The sequence below is a fragment of the Diabrotica virgifera genome, chromosome 2 (genome assembly GCF_917563875.1).
Source record: "Diabrotica virgifera virgifera chromosome 2, PGI_DIABVI_V3a".
In the NCBI taxonomy this organism is placed as follows: domain Eukaryota; kingdom Metazoa; phylum Arthropoda; class Insecta; order Coleoptera; family Chrysomelidae; genus Diabrotica; species Diabrotica virgifera.
In genome coordinates, this window is record NC_065444.1 from 69,643,384 (window position 1) to 69,670,620 (window position 27,237).

Genomic DNA, 27,237 nt, shown 5'->3' on the forward strand with positions numbered 1-27,237 from the left:
AAAAAAATTACTAAATAGCAATTTTGGCCAAATTGGCCAAAAACAAAAAAATTACCTACTAAAATCACTAGCCAGTTGTGTCTGAGTTTAGCGCACCGACTATAGTAGACTTATTACCTACCCTACATAAATAATAAACCAAGTTGGTTTAAAATAAAATAATTAGGGTTCGTCGCGCGAGGCAAATGCCAAAGTTTGCCTCGCGAGCCAGGCCGCGCGCGACAGCCTCGCGAAATGAATACGCCGCATTACAATAATTTTGCTGTTTCTAATTGCTTTGTAAAAGAATAATACAAATGTAATTTATGAAACTAAGGTTGTTTTGTTCTTGGATAATAGTTGGCGCTGGTAGCTACGTCGTTTTATATTTCTAAAATTGGTACTCTTGTTTGATGAACTCATCTGAAATTTCATATGTCAACGCATTCCTGTTTCATAGTAGTTTTTACAATGGAAAAAATTAAATACCGTGCAATGCATTTGGAATGTGTAGTACCAAACAAAATGAATGATTATAAACGGTGTATAAGAATTCTTCAACTTGAATTAGAACAGTAGATGATAAGTTGCTGAATTTAAAGGTGGTCGTGGAAGTGTTGAAGACAATACACGTGAGAGAGGTTTATAAAGTGTATTCGAATTAGCAACCATAGCAAAATGTGTGCCACGTTCGCTACTAATGAAAAAAAAAACATTTGTATGTGACGTTTTAAGCAACATTTAGAGCTTTTTGGATAAGGTAAAAGGTATTTTATGCAACGTTTCAACACAAAGGATGAGATTTTTGTCTACCACGATATCTTTAAACAAGGGGTTCAGGAGCGGTGTAAAACCGATATTTCAGTCTCAAAGTGAGTTAAGAGCCCAGAAATCGAACCAAAACGTATTAGCGTAAGTTTTTTGGCATACAAAAGGGATTTTTTCGTTAATTACATCCAACAATAAACTTAGGTTATTACTGTAACCTCTAGGAAATGTTACATTTAAAAACTGGTATGAAAAGAAAGGACTTAAAAAAAACTTTTTTATGAAAACATATATAGTTATATCGATATAGTTATTTATAAACATTTTGAAGTAGTGTTAAAATCAATATTTAATATGTTACTAGATAAATGACATATTTTTCTACAGCGTATTTCAAACATGCGATGCAGTGTACAAGGATAGCCCCATGCAAACTAGAGAATTTTCTTGACAACGTTGCCGTTGAAGGGGCCGTAAAAGGTAGTATTAGGCAGGTACTTTTAGAGGATTATCGCTGTTAACCGCTATGGAATACTAAAGCAGGATTTATTTATGATGATTCACACAATGGCAAACCCGCTTGCAATATACAACCATACGGATTCTAACGTTTGAAACGGAGTGTAGATTTCAGAGCACTTTGATCCCTAAACTCCGCCCAAAAGATTTTTCGTCTTATCTACGCTTGTCTTATCTACGCATGTCTTATCTACGCATGTCTTATCTAAGCTTGACATGTTACTTCACTTGTCAACTGTCAAGCGTCGAGAGAATTTCCAAGAAGAGTTGTAGAAGTGAGAAGAAAGCGTCAAATAAATGATAGAAAAAGTGTTGAAAAGCGACGGGAAAGCCTCAAAAAGGCATCAAAAGTGCTAATAAATATCGAGAACGCATCGAAAAATCTTGTTGACATGGTCTAGAGTGCAAATGTCATTATTAAATAAACATTACACACCAATTTATGGTAGCATCAATAGTAACAAAATATTTCAGAATTTGCAGCAGTTTCGCGATAAACTTATGTGATTCACAAATAAAACAAAATCTTGATCTCAGCCCTTGAATCACCATATCCAAAAGTACTTCATAACGAGTCAACATCTCTTAAGTCTTGTGTTTCAACATCAGTAAGGGTGTGGGGAGAGTATAGATTTCAGAGAACTTTGATCCCTAAACTCCGCCCACAAGATATTTCGTCGCATGTCTTATGTACGCTTGACATGTTACTTCACTTGTCAACTGTCAAACGTCGAGAGAATTTCCAAGAAGAGTTGTAGAAGTGAGAAGAAAGCGTCAAATAAATGATGAAAAAGTGTTGAAAAGCGAAGGGAAAGCATCAAAAAAGGCATCAAAAGTGCTAGAAAATATCGAGAACGCATCAAAAAATCTTGTTGACGTGGTCTAGAGAGCAAATGTCATTATTAAATAAACATTACACACCAATTTATGGTAGCGTCAATAGTAACAAAATATTTCGGAATTTGCAGCAGTTTCGCGATAAACTTATGTGATTCACAAACAAAACAAAAACTTGATCTCAGCCCTTGAATCACCATATCCAAAAGTACTTCATAACGAGTCAACATCTCTTGTGTCTTAACATCAATAAGGGTGTGGGGAGAGGTGTCCGCGCTAAACAGTTTTCTCAGATGTAGGAAAAAAATACGCCTACATGCGGTTGGAAGCTCCATAAAAACTCATTTGTTAGATCTTGAGTTACATGTACAGAAATGGCTGAATTTTCCCAGATTTAAGGAAATTTGACAGAAAATGTAATGATAATAAATTACTATACAAAAAAATATCCTAGAAGGCAACGTGACCAGCACTAACTGCTATAAACCAAATTTTTCTTTGAGCAACAATCGCTTTGTACAGGTTTCAAGTTATCTAGAGTAAAAGAACTTTTTATAACGATGGTTACAACAACTAGAAACCTTCCGATATAATTATAAACATTATTATGAAACTATTTGCTCGTTTATATGTAGGTAGTCCGATGAGTACTTAGCTTCACCGTCCGATGACGCCACTATCGCAAGAGACATCTACTATCGTGTAATACATCTCGTAGATGTCAAAATTTCAGCCAAATTGGACTCGTTTTGTTTTGACCGCGTGTGAAAATCGCACAGCGAAATTAAACAACACTTGGATGCTGTGCTGTAAAAGAATATATACAAAGTGCGAGGAACAACTAACAAGAACACAATTCGGATTTCGTGATGCTCTGGGAACACGGGAAGCCCTTTATGCTGTACAAGTGCTATTTCAGAGATGCAGGGATGTAAACTGTGATATATACGTATGCTTTATAGATTACCAGAAAGCATTTGACCGAGTAAAACATGACAAATTAATAACTCTAATGCAAGAAATTGGAATTGACAACAAATATCTGAGAATTATCAGAAACATTTATTACAATCAAACGGCCAAAATCAAAATAGAAGACCAGTTGACTGATAAAATTGCAATAGAACGAGGAGTACGACAGGGCTGTATTTTATCTCCACTACTATTCAATATTTACTCTGAATGGGTATTTAAGGAAGCTTTAGACGGTTGTGCGAAGGGAGTATTAATAAATGGTGAATGGTTGAATAACATTAGATATGCAGATGACACCATAGTTTTTGCCGATAATCTGAATGATTTACAGATATTAACAAATCGTATAACAGAAGTCAGCAGCAGATACGGACTAGCTCTAAACATAAAGAAGACCAAATTTATGACAATTAGTAAAAAACCAATACTAAACGCTCAACTTACAATCAACCAACAAAATATCGAAAGAGTTGAGCAATATACATATCTTGGCACGAATTTAAATAGCCAATGGGACCACTCGACAGAAATTAAACAGCGAATAATAAAAGCGAAAGCAGCATACGTTAGAATGAGACCCATTTTCAACAGTCGAGATATATCATTAAAAACGAAATACCGTCTGTTGAAATGCTACATATTCACAGTTCTGCTCTACGGAATGGAAGCGTGGACACTAACTGTTGCAACTATGAATCGGCTCGAAGCTTTCGAAATGTGGTGTTACAGGCGCATCTTACGTATATTCTGGGTTGACCGAATTACTAATGTGGAAGTCCTGCGTAGAATGGGGAAAGAGTGTGAAATTCTCATAACCATCAAAACAAAAAAATTAGAATATCTAGGACATGTAATGAGAAATCAAGAACGTTACGGCCTTCTCCAAGGGAAGGTAAATGGTAAAAGAGGACCGGGTAGAAGACGCATTTCGTGGCTTCAAAATTTACGAAAGTGGTATAACACGACTACCACTGAACTGTTCCGCGCTGCGGTAAACAAAGTCAAGATAGCCATGATGATCGCCAACATCCGGAACGGATAGGCACTTTAAGAAGAAGGATGCTGTGTACGGTGAATCTTCTTCGATAGCGACCGTCAAAAATCGGTTTAACGAGTTTTAACGTGTTCTCATGTCGGTATTGGATAAGTCACGCCCATGTGCCCCGAAAAGGGCTACCACAGAGGATACCGTGAAAAAAAAAATGATCTCGTATTAGCAAACCGTCGACTGAACAGAGAGATATCAAAAGACTGCGTGGCTCATATCCTGCATGAAAGTTTGGGCATGAGAAAGTTATTGATGCGATGGGTGCCGCGTTTGCTCAACCGTGCCAATTACTTCAGAGCAGTGTTTGACGCTGTTCAAGCGTAATCTGAATGAGTTTCTACGTTGTTTCATAAACGTCAACGTAACATGGATCCACAGATACACACCAGAGTCCAAGGAATAGTCGAAAAAGTGGACGACAATCCGCGAACGTGCTCCGAAGAGGCGAAGACTGTTCTGTCGGCCGCAAAGGCGATGGCCACCGTTTTCTGGGATTCAGAAGGTGTGATCTACATTGATTTCCTGGAAAAGGGCAAAACGGTCACAGGGCTCTACTATACCGAATTATTAGCCCGATTCAATGCCGAATTGCAGAAAAAACGACCGAATGTGACGAAGAAAAAAAGTGTTCTTCCAACATGACAACGCACCGTAGATAGAATCGTAGTTTTGTTAGATTTATCTTAATAATATCATAAACTCTAAACCAGTTTTCCTAAATTATTTAATAAATATTTGCTGCTATCTATGTTATCCGAACATTCAACGTTAATAATGCCATCTCGCCTGGAGGCTATTGAAATCGAAAAACGTCCAAAGTGTCTTAACAAAAACGGTGATGGTACTGGATTACCTTCAACATGAAGGCTGTTCTTTAATTATCAAAACTTGCTTACGTTATTTTTATCGAATCATGTCATTACGAGATTCTCTCATATTAATCAGCAATGAAATTCAGCGAGGCATATCTTTTCCTCTAATCAATACTGTTTATGATGTGAACCAAAGAAACAGAAAACTAAGGCGCAAAAATAAGATAAAGATAACTCAAAAAACAGAACCGAAAACTCGACGTATCTGAAACTGACAGACTATACACAATATACTACCTCGTCAACGATTTTCGCTGCTGGTAGAAGCAGTTGATCTACTAAACAAGCATTTTTGTTTGAGATAATGCAAACGAACGTTTTAAATTATCAAGAATAAGTAATAAAAAAATATGTGTTCACCAAAATGTGTGGTATGGCTTATAGAATAGATAAATGTTAAGATATCATAGTACGCAGACCGAAAAGTAGTAGTACGAGAATAGTATAGAAGCGAGGAAGCGAACAATAACACAACCATAGACGAAACCATGGTCCAGAAGAGCGAAGAAGTTGACAGTCTATATATTTGTCTATAGCAACTCTAGTATCACTATCTGAAATTGAAATTACATGAAGCGTTTTCAACTACATCTTTTGCGTTTTCGTAGGCGTAGATGCGAACATATGCGAACTTATTCTAGACTCGTCATACAAGTTGATACTTTCCGTATGATAGCCATTGTCGGTTAAGTCGTTCTTGAACAACTTCCTACCGAGCCTGGTGCTGTTTTCCTTGGTAGGAACCATTTCCATTTCCTTATCGAAGTCGCACTCGTCTTCTTCTTTAAAGCTGTCGCTGAGTCTTTTTCTTTGACTAGTAAATAACCCTGTGTTTGGTGTGTTGGAATTGGACATATCCATTTTGTCGGAATCTGGACTGCTACTGGGCGAGACGAACGATATGTGACGGTGTTCCATTTCCCAGTTCACAGGTGATTCGGGTAACTGTTCGGGATGATGGTAGGCATTTTGCGAAGATTCTAAAAAGGATTAATTTTTTATTAATATTTTTACAGTAAGTGATGTATTTTTTAAGTACTATTTATAATAAGAAACTCATGTACTTTGATCAAATACTGTCGTTCAAAATTCGAAATTGTAGAAAAAGTAACTATAGTGTTTTGGGGTTCCAATAGAAATTATTTTGATCTCATTAAAAAAGGAGAAAATGATACATGTCGAATCTTTAGCCATTTTGTTGTAACAACTTAATGACAAAATAAAAGTGAAATGACATGGTTTGGCATTTACAGGAATATGTTCAGTTAAAGTGACTGTCTTAATTTTTAGTGTTGTGTTTCATCTTTCCATTTAGCCACGACTCCTGACCACTTCCGGCACTTTCGTACACAATTATCATATTTATATCAATCCTATAATATGTACATGAATCTTCTTCTTTTGGCATCATAGCCCAAAATGGGTCTTTGCCTGTCTGGGTCAGTACTCCTCCGATACGTCTAAAGGTGATACTATAGACTATAATACATCCGATAGAAAAGTGGCAGCACGTTGCTACTAGCGCCTCTGCCGGCTGGCGTAGATAACTACGTTTTCTCAATGTAAACATACACATTTAATTTTGTTAATTTTTGGATAACTAGCTAATCTTGGTAAATTGTGTTTGTATTTTTACACACAATGTCTTATAAAACAGGTTCGGTAAAATTGATTCTCAGAAAATACCTATACAAAATAAACTAAAAAATGTATTAAATTGCTCCCATTCACCCTGATTAGAGTGTGTTTAGTTGCAATTTCTTTTTACAGACTATAAAAAATTTATTTTCTATTATTAGGGCTAAGGGTTTTAATAATAATACACCTTATAGTGTGAAATTTAGGTGCAACTTATAAAGGGAGCTTACCAAGAGAGTGTTGAAAATGTTGATATAAATTAAAGTTAAAATGTTACTTACAAGAAACTCTCCAAAATGTATGTACACCTGGTTCCAAAAAAAACTGATACGACTCTTGAAGCGTATTTTGTAGAAAATTGAGCAGTGTATTTTGAAGGATAAATACTAAATATTTACATACTGTCAATGTCACTGCCAAATCTTAAAATTTGTCAGATAGCTTATTCTGTTCCACGGTTATTAGACTTTATTATAAATCTTTATTATTAGGAATACTTTCTCCTCAGCTGAGGGTATCTTATCAACTGTATTGTTTTTAAACAATAGATGATAAAATAAAAATATTGACAGTTCAAAAATGTGAACATTATTGCATTGTGTGTGGCCTAAGTTTGGGCTGAAAACTGAAATGTATTACATTTTTACAAAATTTTGGAATATGTTTAATTATGTAGACCAATTTTAACAGTTGTTTTCAATACTCTACAAATAGTTTCTAATGTCTTTTGATGTCAAATAATTAGGGAAGCTGGAATTCAACAGTTTAGAATTTTACATTGAGTTAATGCAAAATTGTGACGCATGTCAAAATTCTCAATGTATTTTAATTGTAGGTATTCATTTTTTCGAATCCTGAGAAAACTAATAAATATTTATGAAAAATTTAAGCTCCGAATGAAAGACTATATTATTACCGAGGGCTGAAAGTCCCTGAAAACTTCTATAATATTTATTTTAATAAGTTACAGGGCTGAAAATAAAAGAGAAGTGTGATATTTAATTTCAAATATTTCATTCAATAGAAACTGATTGTTTATTCTAAGGGGCTTTCCGCCCTCGGTAATAATGTAATCTTTCATCCTGCGTTTAAATTTTTCTAAAATACTTATTAGTTTTTTCATGATTCGAAAAAAATCATATTACGATTCAAATGACAGTACTCTCGTAACGTAATCCACGTTTGTTGTGTATTTGTTGTATAATTTGTTGTATAATCCACGTTTACAATAATTATGTGATCTATTTGATGTAAAAACTATCATTTATAATATACTCTTTATAAAATACAGGAATTCAAAATAATATAAACATTTAGACCTTAATAATTAGTACAATTTATGAATTAACATAATATGTAATCAGTTGCTTATTGTTTGTTTATTTTATTATTTGTCTGTCATAATAAATATAATGTCAGATCAATCAAATACACTGCTCAACATGATCAAATCTTACTAAGAGTCGTATCAGTTTTTTTAGGAACCGGCTGTACCTATAAATTGTATGTGTTATACAAATGTCACAAAACTTTTATAGATAAACATTCTGTTTTAATAAAAGCGTACGTAAATAAAATTAACGATAGTAAGAAGGAAAAATTATTGAAATTAAAAAGTAACGATATAAAATTAAAGAAAATAACTCACAACTTTTGTATTTTTATTTAATTGTATAAAAATAACTTTCTTTTAAATGCATAGTTTGTGGTTAAACTCATACCACTAGATGGCGCTATTTTGTTTGCTGCCATAAAATTAATGGGAAATTACAAGAGTTGTACGTATTATAGTCTATAGTATTTGCTATCAATATAATAGTCGTAGTTTTCACGCTAATAAAATTTAAAAATATTTTTAAAAGATGTAATTGGAAACTTATTGGACCATTTTCTTGATAACACCTCCATGGCTTCTAAAAGTTGCAAGCCAGATGGATGATGAAGCGAAGAAGACAAGAGGAAATTCTAAAATTTGCAATTCACTACCCCGTCAGTTCAGCGTGGTAAATTCCAACGGGAAATGGACCTATGTTACCCAAAGGAGCAATACTAATATAAAATAAAAATGACATTTTTATTCAGTTGCAATGCGAAGCCAAAACTGTCTTAATTTTTACTTAGTTCAGAGGGCGCAACCAGCACTCTTATCGACGATTTCGCCACTTGTTAGTGGCTCTGCCGATAATGCATAGGTTGCTTTAAGCAACCTTAAGTTTATCTCTGCCTTAAGTTTAAATTTTCGACTCTATTAGTCCCCGCATTGCAACTGACGTGATGGTAGTATTAGGTCCCTAGCTGCATCTGCTAAATGAAAGTCAAAGTTTTCATCCTAATAAAAATATTTAAAACTATTTTTACAAGATATTTAATTGATTATTTCATTCATAGGAGATTCTGACCAATAAAAAGCTACAGACATGCAAATTAAGGTGACAATTTTTGATAATCTCCCGTCGTTAACCATATTACGTTAGATGCCCTTCGTTGCTACGAAAAAATACATTCAGTGACATTAATGACAAATGTTTTAAAAATTATAAAAGTGATGACTTTCAACCGTCAAATACATATTTATAACAACTGTGTGTTTAATTTCACTAATTGGTACTTACATATATAAATTACAATAAAATTTTGGTTTTGAACAGTTTTATTCATGAAATAATCGCAACAAATTGCACTCGAACTCTAAAATTAATATAGAATTTTTGCCCTCGTGACACTTTGACATAATTTCACTCGCCTTCGGCTCGTGAAATTAAAACTGCCAAAGTGATACTCGGGAAAAATTCAATAATTTTACTTGTGCAATTACTACTGAAAACTTATTGGACCATTTTGTCCATTTTCCTGGTAACACCTCCATCCATTCCTTCTAAAAATTGCAAGCCAGATAGATGCTGAAGCGAAGAATTTTATTTAAATATCTTTTGAAAATATTTTTAAATATTTTATTAGGATGAAAACTCTGTCCGAAGATATTGTGTACAACACAGCAAATCAACTTCTTTTTTGGATCATCTACTTAAAAATGACGCCACTGCTTCATTTTTTAATATTTTTCAATAAAAATTTAACTGAATAATCTTCAAGTGTTGTTCTTTAAGATATCCTTTCACCCATTTAATTTAACCCTACCACTTTCAAGGGAAACCGTTTTAAAATTATGCAAAAAAACGCAGAATTAACTATACCCCCCCCCTTAAGATAGTTTTGGCTTCGCATTGCAACTGAATAAAAATGGTATACATTTTTATTTTATCAATACAATGTAAATTATCTATGTTTCTATTGATAATTTCCCACCTCTACTAGTTTCATTTCTTTTATTTCACAACGTATTGTTTTCCGTCTTTTAAGTTATTTGTCAGTTATTAGCGCACTCATGACTATATAAATCAGTGCTTTTTCAACATAATGAAACCTTCCTGATGCGAGATAAATGTCCGTTAACCACACATCCTACAATCATCATCGTCGCTACTTTCCTGCTATTTTTTGCACCTAATTCTTTTGTCATCTGCGAAAACAAGTTGTTAGAGAGTTGACTTTAAACAAGCTCTATAACAACTTGTTTTGTGACGTTTTTATACATAATGTTCGACATTTTTCAACGTTATCTTTCGTAGAGAACATAATTTGTTTCCATAATTTGAACATTTTAAAAAGTAAAGTAAACCGATTTAATCTGAAGTTATAAAGTCTTCAATCCAATAAAATATAAAATAATATTAGATTGAAAATCTTATTGGGACCATTTGTCTGGTTACACCTCCGTGGCTTCTAAAAATGCAAGCCAAACGGATGCTGGAGCATGAAGATGAGGGAATTCTACAATTGTAAATTCTCATCTTCATGCTCCAGCATCCGTTTGGTTTACATTTTTAGAAGCTACGGAGGTGTAACCTGAAAAATGGTCCAATAAGGTTTTCAACTTAAAAAATGAATAACCATTTTCAATTTCGTTGCAAAACGAAAATACAGCCGAACCATATTCCAGTCCAATCAGAGAGTGCTGCAAGCACCTCTACCGGTTTCGAAACTTATTAGTCTCTCATCAGGAGGCACATATGCTGCTCTCCCTGATCCAACCAAAACAAACCCCAGCGTGCAGTCCCGAATTGCAACGAACGAAATGGCATAGATGCCCTAGCGGCAACTGCTAGCAAAAGAATAAGTTTTCACTCTAATGGCACATAACATATCCCACCAGAATGAAAACAATGGGAACCTTCTCTGGTTACACCTCCGAGGCTTCTACAATTTGCAAGCCATACGGATGCTGAGACTAAGGAAGATGAGGGAATTCTACAATTTACAATTCACGTCACATCTGCTCAGCGCGGTAAAGTTCCAACGAGACTGGTTCCCTTCATACTCCACACAGAGTAAATGTAAATAAAAAATGAATAACCATTTTCAATTTCGTTGCAAAACGAAAATACAGCCGAACCATATTCCAGTCCAATCAGAGAGTGCTGCAAGCACCTCTACCGGTTTCGAAACTTATTAGTCTCTCATCAGGAGGCACATATGCTGCTCTCCCTGATCCAACCAAAACAAACCCCAGCGTGCAGTCCCGAATTGCAACGAACGAAATGGCATAGATGCCCTAGCGGCAACTGCTAGCAAAAGACTAAGTTTTCACTCTAATGGCACATAACATATCCCACCAGAATGAAAACAATGGGAACCTTCTCTGGTTACACCTCCGAGGCTTCTACAATTTGCAAGCCATACGGATGCTGAGACTAAGGAAGATGAGGGAATTCTACAATTTACAATTCACGTCACATCTGCTCAGCGCGGTAAAGTTTCAACGAGTCGTTTTCAACTTAATTGAAGACTAGGACTTTGACTTGTGTCTAGTAGATGTCGCTTAGACACCCCAGCCATTTCGTTAGTTGCAATCCGGGGTAGTGAGCCTGAATTATTTTAGTTGGTTCAGAGGTACCTAATTCAGGTTGTTGGTTCAGAGTTCACATATGCATCCGCTGATGATAAACTAATAAGTGTTGAGACCGGTTAGGGTGCTTTAGCGCTGTCTGAACGGACTGAAATATAAGATTGCTTTGGTTTCGATTTTCAACTAAATGAAGATGTTCATTCATTTTTAAACCGATTTTATTCTCAATGATGACAAAAATATTCGACTAAAAATTCCGGTAAAACTATTTCAACGTCGCACTTCCAACAAATTGGAAAGTACCACATGGACAAAGCACAAAAATAAAATGGGTTATTATCAAATTTGGCACACAAAAACTTCTACCATCTAGGATAGTAAGTATAGCATTCAAAATATAGTATCTACTTAAGTATGTTATTCAAAAACTCACGTTTTTGCATTGTCTATATCAAGAGTAGACAATTTTAGATGTATACTTGATTGCCACATCCAAACGAAAACAATATCAATAATTTTTTACAATTATTAATATTGATTCTTCTGCAGACAAAACAAACATGTTTATATCAACACCTTTGCGACTACAAAATACATACCGAACAAAACACTGTTGTTAGTCATATTGTTTACGTCTGGTACTAACATGCTCGCGTCCAGGCTCATCTTGCTGGAGAAGTCCAGTCTGCACGCTGATCTTAGTACTCTAGGGCTAGCGGATGACTTGGTATCTACAAAAAAATTTATAGAAAATAGTATATTACAAGTAGATGGGTAGCAACTTTAGCAAAACTTGACCGCTAAACAAGAAACGTAACAATCTCAGTGAATAGTACGCGCCGCCAACAGAAAAAGTTTTTAGTCCAGTCGGGTTAGATGAATAACAGGCCTAACCTTGCTTTAGGAACTGCCCCAAATTTTATTTATCTAATCTTTAGGGGGGGGGGGGGTCAATAGTAATGTAAATTTAAAATTTCAACTGAGTTCCGCCGTTGCGTTAGCCGCTATCTTGCTTTTAAACGAAAACCGTAATATCTCCGCCATTTTCAACTTTTTGACAAAAATTATAACAACCAAAATTGTTGAAAATGTGATTTTCTATCATTTTTATTATTATAATTTTTTCGTGCGGTCGATATTTTCCGAGTTATGGTGGAAAATAGTGACAGAGCATAATTATTGAATTATCTCGTTTATTATTAGTTTTACGACAAAAACGTTCCTATGATTTTTCTCATGAGGATCTTTCAGTGCGTCACAGTTTTTCGATTTCTTTCTAACGCATTAAATTGCATGTGACAGAAAAAAACGCACGTCGGTGATTACATTTCGTCGGTGACATTTATAACATTTATTCTAGCTGTCAATAGATGGCGCTATAATCGAAAAAAAAAATATTTACTAATTATATAATATATCTACGAATATAATCTGTACAATTTATAAGACTATACCAATAAAATAAAATGCCATTTTATAAATGCAATAAACATAATTGTTTTTCTTTTATGCCAAATTGAAAATAAAATGTGACAACTGTCAGATTTAACTAAAATATCATGTCACTAAAATGTATATTATCACGGACTTACCTTTTTTTCTATCATTTGTGACGCACTGAAAAATGCTCATGAAAAGAAGCATATACAAAAATAAACAGAATTAAATTCTACACAATTTTGATCTCTTTAATTTTTTTGGTAAAATTAATATTTAAGGTAGTACGTATGCGATAATGGCGCGAGCGTAAGACCTGATTGATATTATAGCAATTGTTTTTGTTCAATATTTACGCCATTTTCAACTAAAATTATTCCAAATATGATTTATTACAATTTCGTTTTAACAATGTTTTTCATGCGATTGATATTTTCCGAGTTAAGTGGAAAAATGGTAAAAAGTGGTGGGGGGAGCATAATTATTGAATTGAATCTTGTTTCCGAGCTGCCCCAAATGTTATAATTCTATCCTTTATCGCCTTTAATCTCGACTGAATTCCGCGGTTGCATTAGCTGCCATATTTATTTTAAAGGAGAACCGTTGTTGCTTAATAGCAACAACGTTGTACAACGTTGTAAACGTTGTAGGAAATGCAATTTTCTAAAATTCCTTTTGTACAATTTTTTTCTGCGATCAACATTCTCTGAGTTAAAGGGGGAAATAGTGAAAATTGAGCATAATTATTAAATTGTCTTAATTATTATCAACTTTACGACATAATTGCACATAAACAAAAATAAAGAGAATTATATTTTGTAAAATGTTTGAAACTTTCAATGACACACCAACCAAACATAGCCAAGTACATAAAACACATAAATAATATCTTATATACATATATATGCATTAAGTTCACTTAATTTTTTTAACTAGCGGGTTTTATTGGTTGAATTCGTCTGTCGATATTTTAAGTTTTCTGTCAGCTAATATATTTTAATATTTCAACAATTTTTTTTTTTAAATTTTGGACCCTGTTGGGAGAAATTTTCCCATCCCCCCATCGTAGACCCGCCACTGGTTCTCTCGAAAAATTGTAGGAAATCGTAATTGCAACAATTTCAGTCCTTACACTTTTTGTCGAAAAGTTGAAAATGGGTGAGATATTGGACAAAAACAATTGCTATAAAATCAATCAGGTCTTACACTCGCACCTTTACCGCAAACGTACTACCTTATATATTGATTTTATCAAAAAAACTGTCACTACTTCTCCCCATAACTCGGAAAATATCGACCGCTCGAAAAAAAAAATATAATAAACGAAAATATAGAAAACCGCATTCTCAACAATTTCAGTTTCTACACTTTTTGTCGGAAAGTTAAAAATGGCGGAAATATTGAGTAAAAACGGTTCTTGTTTAAAATCAAGATGGCGGCTAACGCAACGGTGGAATTCAGTCGAGATTTTAAATCTATACTACTATTGATCCCCCCTAAAGATTACAAAAATAAAATTTGGGGCAGCTCATAACGCTAGGTCAAATGCTATCCCGGCTGGACTATTTAGGCCGCTTACAAACGAACCATTTTTTGAAGTCGAAGTCGGCAGCAAAAAGTCGAGCGTTTATGGCTGTCTGACGCCACTTGACGTTGTCATTTAATAACAATGCAAAACGCATCGTCGCACAGTGGTTCCAAATGCTGAAAACGTGGTCATGAGGCGAAAAAAGGAGTCCCTATTTAGAGATTTTCATGTTTACAGTTGTTTTCTCATACTATCGTAGAGTTCTAATACGCAGGTATAAGGATCAGGCTGGATGTATTCTGGTTCACAACTCAGGAACAAGTGGGCCATGTCCGGGGTTATTTTGGCCGGCAGAGAAAGTGAAAAAGAACTCGTATATTGAAAACGCTGTAAAACGTTTTCTAGTTTATCAATTTTAGCGCTGTAAAGCAGATTCTTCTTTTTTAAGTATGTAGTAATGTAAAATATAATTTGAATTAACATTTATTAACAATAAATGCTTAAAATCTGTTAATGCATAAATAGTGAAAATATACTTGAAATAATTAACAATTTGTAAAGATGCATTTCAAAAGTACAAAATTCTGCATAATTCTGCGACTAATGTTTATTAATCTTAAAATATATAGTATGGAGATATAGAATCACTTTGGTTTGACCTATGCATTGCTGGCAGTTGTTTGAATACAAAAGTGGGAAATGACGCATATTACATGATTCTGGCGATTTTTGAGTATGTATGGGCAGTTATACATAAGTAATAGGTTCTGAATATTGTACTTCATAAAGAAAATGTATTGGTAATCAGCAGCTTCAAAGGTCCCTTATAGTATAACATTTTAAACAAAAATGCGGCTAAAATTAAATTTTCGAACTTCTTTCGGCCATATTGGATCCGCCATTTTGTTTAAAAAAAAAGTAATGTTAGATTTGTAATCAGCTACCTTAACCTACCAAAGCTGACAAAAAATTTTCCTTTTTGATTGATATTTTCAATTTCTTTCCGCCATCTTGGATCCGCCATTTTGTTTTTCAGAAAAAATAATGCCAGATTCGTAATCAGCGACTACCAAAAACCCTTAAGAACGAAAGTAATTCCAAAATGTATAAACAATATACGCTTTTAAAGGTTCATGACCACGTTTTCGGCATTTGGAACCACTGTGCGTCGGCTTAGGGACACAAAATTGTATCTCAGAAATGACTACTTTTCAGCAGAGCTTATTTAAGGTTTTTAAAAAGTGATTTGCATTTTGTAATGATTTGTAGCTTATTCTCAAATTTTTTGTTCCGAATTATTAATCTTAGAAATGTTTACTTTAAGGTAATACAATCATACCCAACAATGGATAAATTGTGTTCTCAAAATAACAACATTTAGATAAAAAAGTGGTGGAGATACATTTTTGTGTCCCTAAATGAAACGTCTATTGTTATAGAGACTTACTGTTGGGATCAGTTATTCATTTGTAATTTTTTGTTGCTATAGTATTATAATCTAATTTTACAACTGAGGGTTACCCAATTTTCTAATAATAATAATAAAAGTAATAATCATAATTCATTTTATAACTTTATTTAAAATCACAAAATAAAAGTAATCTACTTTAGATATTGATAGAACCGATAAACAGTTTTTTATTTATTTTTTTAAATAAACATCAACTTTGAAAACATTTTCAAACATTAATTTTAATTGTGTTAATCACTTTGCACACCTGATTGATTGTGATACGCTCTGCTGAAGAGTAGTCATTTCTGAGATACAATTTTGTGTCCCTAAGCCGATGAAATTATCAACTTATTCACTTTTTTACGTCTTCACAGTTGTAACAGAGCTGGAAACGCAACAGACCACGCTGCCAAATATACGAAACAAATTATTAAATCCATTGTTGCTACCTGCAACCACCATTCAGTGCAATAAAATTTATGCCAGTTGGCAAATGACACTATTTTGAAATAGACAGTAAATGTGCTCTTAGAATTTATCAATTTTTAAGTGGTTTTAAATAAGAAAAAATACTGAAGTTTTGCATCAAAATAATCCTTAAGGATTTATCTAATTGAAAATTATAAAGTTACAATAATAAAAATGGTTTAGTTGTAAAATTGCATTTAATACCAAAATGTAATTAGTTGATGATAAAAAGAGATTTTTTTCCACTTAAAAAGTTAATGTGTTTTGGTGACCAGTGGTGGAGTGTACTTTGAATTCGGCAAAGGATCTAATTGTTAAAACTTGAAAATGGCTGGAATATGTTATAAGTGTCAGACTTCATGTAATTATAAAGAAGTCAAAAATGAGATGTTTGGATGCCCATGTGACTTATGCAAAAGAGTAATATGTAAATCTTGCTCTGGCTTATCAGCTTCTGAAGTAAGAGTTGTAGTTATGTCTAATAGAATAATGCCTTTCTTTTGCCCTTCATGTAGGGATGCTTTAAACATACCTGCCCTTATAAAAAAAGTTAATGATCTGGAATCTGAACTCCAAAATTTCTCATCTAGCCTTAATTGCAAAATCACATCTTTAGAGCAAAGGACACTAAGAATGGAAATTTCCGAAGCTGATAAAGAAACTCAAAGTTCCAAATTAATTGTTTCAAATTCTGATCATGAGAAATCAACTGACACTGGTAATCATTATGAATCTTTTATAAGTGAATATAGTGAACGTCGTAAACGTGAAATTAACCTTATGTTGTTCAATGTTTCCGAATCTGCCAACGATTTAAAAACAGTTGAAGAATTACTTTCAAGTTTTACTGAAGTATCCATAAAAAAGTTGTTTCGTGTTGGAAAGCAAGGAAATAGGCCCCGACCAATTAAAGCAATTCTGGACAGTTCTGCTAGTGTTATTCGTGTACTAAAAAACCGAAGTCAACTACCTTTAAATATTAGAGTAAGCTCCGAACTTACTATCAGTCAGCGGAATTATTTAAAGGAACTTGAAATAAAAAAAGTGCTGGTGAAACAAATCTGACTATCAAGTATGTGCATGGAGTTCCTAAAATTTTACCTATTAAAGAAAAAAAACTAGTCTTTAGGGATAAATCCAATTTAAATCATTCAAAGCTATCTGTTTATTTTCATAATGTGGGAGGCATGCGTACGAAGTTGATAGATTTTAGTCTAAGTGTATTGTGTTCGAGTTATGATGTTATTATACTTGTTGAAACATGGTTGACAAATAGCTATTCTGATTCAGAATTGGGCTTGGATTCTGATTATAATATCTTTCGAGCAGATCGTGATAATTTTGATCATTTTAAAGATAAGGGAAGAGGTGGTGGTGTCCTTATAGCCGTTAAGAAAAAGTTTAACAGTTTTGCTTTATCTATACCTCATACTAAAGTTGAACAAATTTTTGTACTAGTTAATATTGGAATAGAAAAAGTTATTTTTGGCTCTGTGTACATACCGCCACGATCTGATCATGAAATATATGAAGATCATTGTAATGTCCTTGATTTTATATTAATGAACAATAACTACTCTAAGGTTTTTATTTCTGGGGACTTTAATCTTCCGAACGTTACGTGGACAAACGATAATTTAGGAGTTAGTTTATCGAACTATCCACCAAATTCACCAGCTTTACATATGGTTAATTGCTATAGTTTCTACAACCTTTTTCAAAATAATTTTGTGTCCAATAGTAGAAATGTAATTTTAGACTTAATATTTTCTAATTGTAACGAGTTGAGTGTTGTAAATGCTGCTGATTTAATTTTTCCTAACTCCCTTAACCACAATGGTGTAATGTTCGATGTTAATATAATAAATAACAGTGATTCTTTAAAGTGCGCAGAGTCATATTATGATTTTAAAAACGGTGATTACATTGGTATGAACTTTTTCTTGTCGGAAATAAATTGGGAGTCACTAAAGGCTTTGAATATTGAGGACGCTGTGCCTAAATTTTACGATATTATCAATAATGCAATAAATTCTTATGTTCCGCAAAAAGTATGTAAGACAAGTACATTTCCAGTTTGGTTTAGCCCGGAGTTAAAACGATTAATAATAGAAAAGAAAAATATCATAAAAGGTATTAGGAGTATCATAAAAGATGTTCAACAATTATGATGATATTATTTTTCATAACTTAAGATCTGAATGTAGTAGACTAAGTAAAGATTGTTATAATTTATATGTTAGAGATTCTGAATTTAGAATTAATAGTGACTCACACACTTTTTGGAAATATATAAACAGTCGTAGGAAAAATTATGATGTACCATGCCACTTATATTTAGGAAATGATCGAAGTAGTTCTGGGAAGAAGCTGTGAATTTATTTGCCCAATTTTTTTCTAGTGTTCACTGACCACAATACTACCCCCCCCCCCCACAATATCAATTTGAAAGTGCTGGTAACATGAGTTCATGCTCTTTTAACATTAATACTATTTTTGAGAGTATTCACAATTTGTCTCCTAAACTAAATGTTGGCCTTGATGGCATTCCTAACTATCTATCAAAACAATGTGTTTGTACTATATCTAAGCCATTGTATATACTCTTCAATAAATCTTTGCAAGAAGGGGTTTTCCCTGATTGCTGGAAACGTAGTTACGTAAAACCTATATTTAAATCTGGTTCAAAGTCAAATGTTGAAAACTACAAACTTATCAGCAATTCCAAAATTATTAGATTATTTAGTTACTAAGCAGCTTACTTGTGAATTCAGTAGTATTCTGGTGAATGAACAACACGGTTTTGTACAGGGTAAATCTACAATAACTAATTTACTTCTTTATCAGAGTGACATTGTTATTGCTTTGGAAAACAAGTTACAAGTAGATTCCATCTATACTGACTTTTCTAAAGCATTCGATAAGGTCAATCATAATATCTTACTTGCGAAACTTACAGCATATGGTATTTCTGGAAGTCTCTTTGATTGGATGCAAACTTACCTGACTAATCGAAGTTTAAGTGTAAAAATAGGATGTTTTCTTTCTAATGCTTTTACAGCTACATCTGGAGTACCGCAAGGTTCCCACTGTGGCCCCCTTCTATTTAATTTGTTCTTGAATGATGTTCACTCTATTTTTAAGGAAGTTAACCTTTTAATGTTTGCTGATGATGTTAAAATATATAATACTGTCAATAATGAGGATAACATTTTTCAGCTTCAGTCACAAGTAAATGATTTTTATGAGTGGTGTGTTAGAAATGATATGAAACTTAATATTAATAAATGCTTTTTAATAACTTTTGCTAGATCCCATTCGCCTATTCACCATCAATATTTTATTAATAATACTCCTGTCACACGTGTGAACGAATTTCGGGATTTAGGTATAATATTACTTTACTTACTTAGTCCTAAGCCTTTCTACCTTTAGGTGTAAGGCTGGTGGAGTTGAGTTTGGCATTGTAGTCTCCATGCTTTCCGATCTTGCGCTAGGTTTCTTGCACTTTCCAATGTCAATCCCTTCTTCTCGACTTCTTTCCTGATTTCATCTACCCACATAACTCTTGGTCTCCCTCTTTTGTTTTTCCCCTGCACTCTCGTTTCGAACACTCGTTTTGTTAGCCTCTCGTTCGACATTCTACACACGTGCCCGAACCATCTAAGTTGTCCTTCTACTATTTTTTCATTGATTGGTTCTAGTTTTAGGTTTTGTCTAATTGTTTCGTTTCGTATTTTGTCTGTCCTTTTTCTGTTTGCTATTTTCCTCAGGAACCTCATTTCCATAGCATTGACTCTGGATTTTTGTCTCCCCGTCAATGTCCATGTCTCGCTGCTATACATGATTGTTGGTCTAACTACTGATTTAACGACTGCCGTTTTTACTTTTTCCGGTATCCCTTTTTTCCCAAAAAATGTTGTTTTCATAGTGTTAAATAAGCTTCCTGTTCGTCCCATTCTCTCGTTTATTTCCATGTCTTGTTTACCATTTGATTCGATTATTACTCCTAGGTATTTAAAATATTCCACTTGCTCTAGTTGTTTCCCGTCTAATTCTATTGCGTGTGTCTTCCTCGTATTTGAAATTATCATTGTTTTTGTTTTCTCTGTATTAATTTTCATATTTATGTTTGATAGTTCTTCTTCTAGGATTTCAAGATTGTTCTGTAAGTCTTCTCTGTTTTCTGCTATCAATACCATGTCATCTGCAAATAGTAGCTCCGATAGTTGAGTCTGTTTCATTTGCCAGTATCCTAATGTTAGTTTTCTCATTCTTCTCTTGGCTTTCTTTATCGCTTCATCCAGTACCACTGAGAATAGCAGTGGACTCAGCACGCATCCCTGTTTGACGCCTTGACTTGTAGAAAATTCTCTGGATTCCTCGTTATTGGTTCTTACTGTATTTGTATTATTTTTGTACATATCCTTTATTACTTCTATTATGTGTCTGTCGACTCCCCTTTCTGTTAGTGTCTTCCAAACGTCCTTTCTTCGGATTCTGTCAAACGCCTTTTCCAGGTCAATGAAGCACATATGTATCTCTCTATTTTTCTTGATTACCTTCTCACTTACTTGTCTTAATGTGAATATTAGGTCTTGCGTGCTTCTGTCCTTCCTGAATCCACACTGTGTGTCTTCCATAGTTGTGTCTATTTGTGTTTTTATTCTTGTCTCTAGTATTCTTGCTAATACCTTCCCAGGGATACTTGATATGGTGATACCTCGGTAATTATTACAGTTTCTCTTGTCTCCCTTTTTGTGTATTGGTAATATAATGTCTTTCTTCCAGTCCTTTGGTAATTCTGCTCTATTTATGATATCATTCATTAGTTCTTTCATGCTATCCATTCCCTCTGTCCCCATGAATTTTATCATTTCCGGGGTGATATGATCCTTGCCTGGTGCTTTGCCCAGTTTTACTCTTTCTATTGCTTTCTCTAATTCCTCTCTTGTTATGGATTCCACTTGTTGTTCTTCATTCCTTTCTTGTATCTCCCCTATGTTGTCCTTGTCTACATGAGTTAGCTCTTTGAAATGTTCTCTCCATCTTTCCATTATTTGTTTTTCTTCTGTTAGTACGTTTCCATTCTTGTCTTTTATATTCGGCATCGTGTGCTCTTTCTTTTGTCTGAGTTGTTTTAATGCGCCGTAGAAGAGTTTTTGGTTTTCCCTATAATTTTTTGTCATTTTTTGTCCAAATATCTCCCATGACCTTTCCTTTCCTGCTTTCACCGCTATTTTAACCTCTTTCCTTTTTTCTTTATATGCTTCGTAATCTTCCGGGTGTTTTGTGCTTAGGTATCTTTTCCATTTGTCTTTTTTGTTCTTTATTTTCTCTCGTATTTCTTCCGTCCACCATTCTGTTCTCCTCATGTTAGTGTTTGCTATTTTTGCTTTCCCGCAAGTTTCCTCAGCTGCTTTGATTATGCTGGTTTTTAGATATTCCCATTTTTTTTTTTTTTTTTTTTTTTTTTTTTTTTTTTTTTTTTTTTTTTTTTTTTTTTTTTACAAACTCTTGAACGCAGAAGAGTCATGTTGGATATTTGTTATCTTTGCAAAATTATCTCTGGTGTCATTAACTCCGAAGAATTGTTAAGTCTTGTATACTTTAATATACCTGCTAGATTGACACGAAATCCACGGCATGCTACAAATTATGGTCAATATGCACCAATTAGTAGATTGACCCTGCATGGGTATGGAAACAAGTTTAGTCATCTAATAGATCTGTTTGGTTCTTCAGTTTCCTCTATTAAACAAGAACTCGGGCGTCTTGAATTTTGAATTAAAAAATTAATTAGATTTAACTGTTATAATGGATTCAGTTGTTTTCATCATTTAACAATATTTTATATTCTTTTATTTTTTATGTTTGTGTTTTATACTTAGTTGTAGTTTTACATGTATCTAAATTTTATATTTTCATTATTAGGACGAAAGCTCTGCTTTATTGTATTTTGTATGTATTGGGTTTATCCCGTTAATTAATAAAAAATAAAATATAAAAATGTAACTCAATATCATCAGTCAAAACATAGTATCACAAAAATGTAAGACCGCTTACATTTCTGTGACACTCAAAGATTGCTAAGAAATGTAGTTACGAAAACTAGTTAGGCCGATGCCACATTATGCGTTTTGACCGGATGCGGTGAAAACGCATCCGTTTCCAACGCAACCGGACCGACCTGTCACACTATGCGTTTAGTCTGGTGCAGTTTGTAAGCGCGTACCGATGACTCAAAACGCATCCGTTTCCAACGCAACCGGACCGATCTGTCACACTATGCGTTTTCACCGGTTGCGGCGGAAACGCATCCGGTCAAAACGCATAATCTGACATCGGCCTTACTGGGGTTTAAGGTGTTCGGAGAAATACAATTTTGTGTCACTCAAAAGAACTCAATAAGGTATTTGTTGTTTATTTGGGTTTATATGACTGCGGACACTAAATCCATTCGCCAATCTCAATAAGGTAAGTTCAATGGTGTAGATATCTCAAAATGGAAAAAGATGTAGGTACATTTTTGGGTCCCTAAGCCGACGGCATGTTCTTTTTACACGGGCGTTTTCTCGCAATACAACTTTATGTCGCCGATCTCGACGGCTGACTTCTCAAAAAGGTTGATTCGCATTTTACGGAACGTTAACGTCCCGTCACGGACCGGCAACGTCCCGTCAAAATATTATGTAGTGTAGTTTAAGCCAGGACGTTCTCATATGTCGGTACCGTCACGAAACGTCCTGGCTTAAAATACACTAGAGAATATTTTGACGGGATGTCGTCGGTCGGTGTCGGGACGTTGTCGGTCCGTGACGCGACGTTGATGTTACGTAAAATGCGAATCGACCTTAATTGTAGCGATTCTCTTTTCACGCGAAACCGTTTCAAACGTTCCCTTCTTTATCTGCGCTTTCGAAGGAACAAAAGCCAATTTTTCTTCTTTCGAATTCATAATTAATCTGATTGAACAGACTATATTTTGTCGCCACTGTTAACTACAAAAAGAAGTCTATCAGAACGCACAGCAAACGCCGATACTAGCGACAAACCCAACGACAAACCAGCGACTTTTTGCGGTTGGCTTTGACTTCAAAAAGTGGTTGTCTGTAAGCCACGCACTGAATCGGCACAGAGCGGTCGGCTCGGAGCGGTACGATCGGCAAAGTGTACCCGCGCACTGACTCGGTCACCTCGGCGTCCTCGGCATCGGCAGTTTCGCACCACGACTGCAGTTTCGTGTCAGCAACAGTGTGATGTAGACTTCAGTCATTTTAAAAATGAGTTCTAATAGTTCATCAGATTCTGAAGATGTTATGATTGCCTTAAGCGTGCAATGAATTACAAAAACGAAATCCAATTCGGCAAAATGTAGGTCCAATGAAAACATAAGAATTTTTGAAAAAATTAAACGCAGAATGAAAGATTGCATTATTACCGAGGGCCGAAAGTCCCTAACAACTTCTACAACGTTTATTTTAATAAGTTACAGAGATGAAAACGAAGAGAAAATTTAGTATGATTTTTAATTTCAAATATATTATTATACATTTTTGTAATCAGTATTTCAAGTTTTTAAATGAGGTGTCACATGATGTACTTTCCTATTTAAAAAATCAAAGTTATGACTGTCACCTGAAGAAGAATCGCGTAAAGTTCGAAACATTGACGCTATAATATACTATGATTATTTTAAAAATCGACCTGTCCGAGCGTTTTGCTTATGTGCTGAAAATAAATAAGTTAATATGGAGGGTAACACTTATTCCAGCGCACTGTATAAGTACAATAAAATTGGCACATTTTCAAGTAATCAGTCAAACTTTGAAGTTTTAATAGATAAATATATGTATCTAGTACTAAGGGAACATCCATAAACTGGAAAAGGGGGGAAGGGGACTTAAGGGGGAAAAGGGGACTGTTTATTTCGACGGTGTACGTCGTATATTTTTATTATTTGCGGTATTATTTGGTATATTTAAATTTAATTAAATTTAAACAAAAGGTTCACGAATATAATTATGTATATCCTATTTTAGAATAAACAAGAATTTATATTACTTTTATCGCATACTTTTCATTGCGTTTCATATTTCCTTTTTATCAGTCACAGTCATAATGTTACCATATTATAGCACTTTTGTACCGAACGTCTGGCAGCAATAAATATTAAACTGTTGTTTATTTATTTACTGAATAATCTGTGTGAAACAATTCTTAAAAGAATGAATAGAAATAACATATTATATTCTATTTAGTTAGTAGGTACATTATATTTCTATACTTATGAAAGACATGGCGTTGAAGTCAAAACAACATAAGTATCAAGATTTATATGATGCAGTTAATAAAGCATAGGAATTTGAGTTTCTTCAAAATTATAGACGTGTAAATACCTTGCAGTGCATAAAATACTACCATCATACACAACGGCGCCAACGGCATCGGACCATTCGGCAGGTTTCGCCTCTGCTCGGCCTCCGCCGAAGCCGGCCTCCGCCGGAGTCAATTCTCGAGAACGATCGTTCGCTGAACGTATACGTTCGTGACGTAATGAGCGAACATTTCTAAAAAATGCAATTCTGGAGGAATGAATCTTGAACGATTCGTTCGAAATCATCGCTCAAAGTGATCGTTCGACAACGAGTGGTCTTCATCATACGTTCGATAATAGTAACGGCGTTCTTCTTAACCTCAACTCTGTTTTTTGTTGTAAATAAGATTTTGGGAAAATGAATGTGGAAGATTTGATATTAGAAAATATGATGAGTGTTGTGAGGGAAGCTGAAATTTTAGTGGAAGAAAGTTTTAGTGGCCGCGAAAGACATTTTTATGATAGATTTAGGTTAGATTCCTGGTAATTTTACATTCTTTCAAAAATTGATTGGTACAGTAAATAAGTTATTTTTAGATATATGTAGTAATTATAAGATAATGAATGTAAATACACGTTATCCAGGCGCTACACATGATGAACTTATTTGGAATCAATACACCTACCAAAATGTGCCACGAAATCTTTTTTTAAGATTAAGGTCATTTTACCTATTAGGTCAGAATTTATTTATAATATACCACAAGGTATGACCAGAGAATTGACCCTGAATTATTAGAATAAGATTTAATTAGTAGGTACTGTTATATTATTATGAATTATTTTCACTATTAAAGAAATAAATTGAAAATTTACTGACTTTTACTAATAGACCAGGGCGCATCTGTAAAAATATTAGTACATTTGGACGTTGAGAGGTGACTCAAATTTTTTTGCAGAAATTGCTTGAAAATAAATCAAATAATAATATTTGAGTTATCCTCCCTTTCAAAAAGGTCCGGAACATTGTTTAAATAATCAAAATGTCAAAAAATTAAAGAAAAATTCGATTTTTTTCTTGGTTTTTTGATTATAACTTTAAAAGTATTCATTTCCGAGAAAAGTTGTACTAACATAAAAGTTGTGTAATTAAATTAACTACAATACAGAATTGGTTAAAAATTTAAAAAATAGTTACCCTTGTTGCAAAATAGCAATAATTGCGAAAAAAACCATACAAAAACAAGTATTCGCATTTTACGTTTTTCAACCATTTATACTATACTTTCGACCTTCATATTTGACTCAGAAAAACCTTATGACATAATAAAATAACACTGTAAATTTTATTAAGATCGGTTAAATAGATTTTGCAAAATAAATTTTGCAATCCAGCTTTCGTAAAAAATATTCATTTTTTCAAAATGTTACAGGACTGAAAATAAAGCAGATAGCAAGTTGAAAATTTTTTTGCTTATAGAAATGTACTGTACCTTTCATTCGCCATTTTGCAAAATTAAAATCGATTAACACCACGGCGTCAGGAATTTTTTTAAATAAACATTAATTATTGGTGCTACCCGCAGGACAGCGGATAGTTTGCTCTGATTGAGCATTGCAATGACCTTTGATAATGATTGATACATTTTAATTTTTATTACATTTCGATATAAATAAATAAATTTGTTTATTGCAAAATAAAAACACATACTCTATCCTTTGAAATAACACTTTTATTAGCAAAAACTTTATTTGTTCATATATTTTAACTTAAATAATAAAAGTTTATTATTTTTAAACATATGCAGTTGTTTAAACAATATTTCACAAACAATAATAAAATTAGTTTGATTTTTGTGGAATTAAAATATTAAAATACAACAAAATATAGAGTAAGAAAATAATATATTAGATAAAGATTGGAAGAAATTTTGGTGGAAATCAACTTGTGTGAATCGAACACCGCTGTCCTGCGCGTAGCACCAAAAATTATTGTTTATTTCAAAAATTTTCTGACGCCGTGGTAATTAATCGATTTACATTTTGAAAATTGCATATGAAAGGTACAGTATACTTCTATAAGTAAAAAAAAATTAACTTGCTGTCTGCTTTATTTTCAGTCCTGTAACATTATGAAAAAATGAATTTTTTTTGCGAAAGCTGGATTGCAAAATTTATTTTGCAAAATCTATTAAACCGATCTTAAAGAAATTTACAGTATTGTTTTACTGTATCATAAAGTTTTTCTGGGTGAAATATAAAGGTCCTAATTGTAGCATAAATGGTTGAAAAACGTAAAATGCGAATACTTGTTTTTGTATGTTTTTTTCGCAATTATTGCTATTTTGCAACTAGGGTGACTATTTTTTAAATTCTTAACCAATTTTATATTGTAGAAAATTTAAATACGCAACTTTTATGTCAGTGCAACTTTTCTCGGAAGTGAATACTTTTAAAGTTATAATCAAAAAACGAAGAAAAAAATCGAATTT

General features: G+C 33.6%; 1 protein-coding gene across 2 annotated transcripts in view; it reads right to left on the reverse strand.

Moving 5' to 3' along the window:
- Positions 1 to 4,283: 4,283 nt before the first annotated feature.
- Positions 4,284 to 27,237, reverse strand: part of LOC126880077 (protein aurora borealis) — a 101,494-nt gene continuing 78,540 nt past the window's right edge. For both annotated transcript variants that reach the window (XM_050643741.1, XM_050643742.1), the window contains exons 4-5: positions 12,142 to 12,273; positions 4,284 to 5,978 (exon numbers count right to left, since the gene is read on the reverse strand). In XM_050643741.1, coding sequence (XP_050499698.1) covers positions 5,584 to 5,978; positions 12,142 to 12,273 — 527 coding nt within the window. In that variant the 3' untranslated portion in view covers positions 4,284 to 5,583. The remainder of the gene's footprint in view (positions 5,979 to 12,141; positions 12,274 to 27,237) is intronic.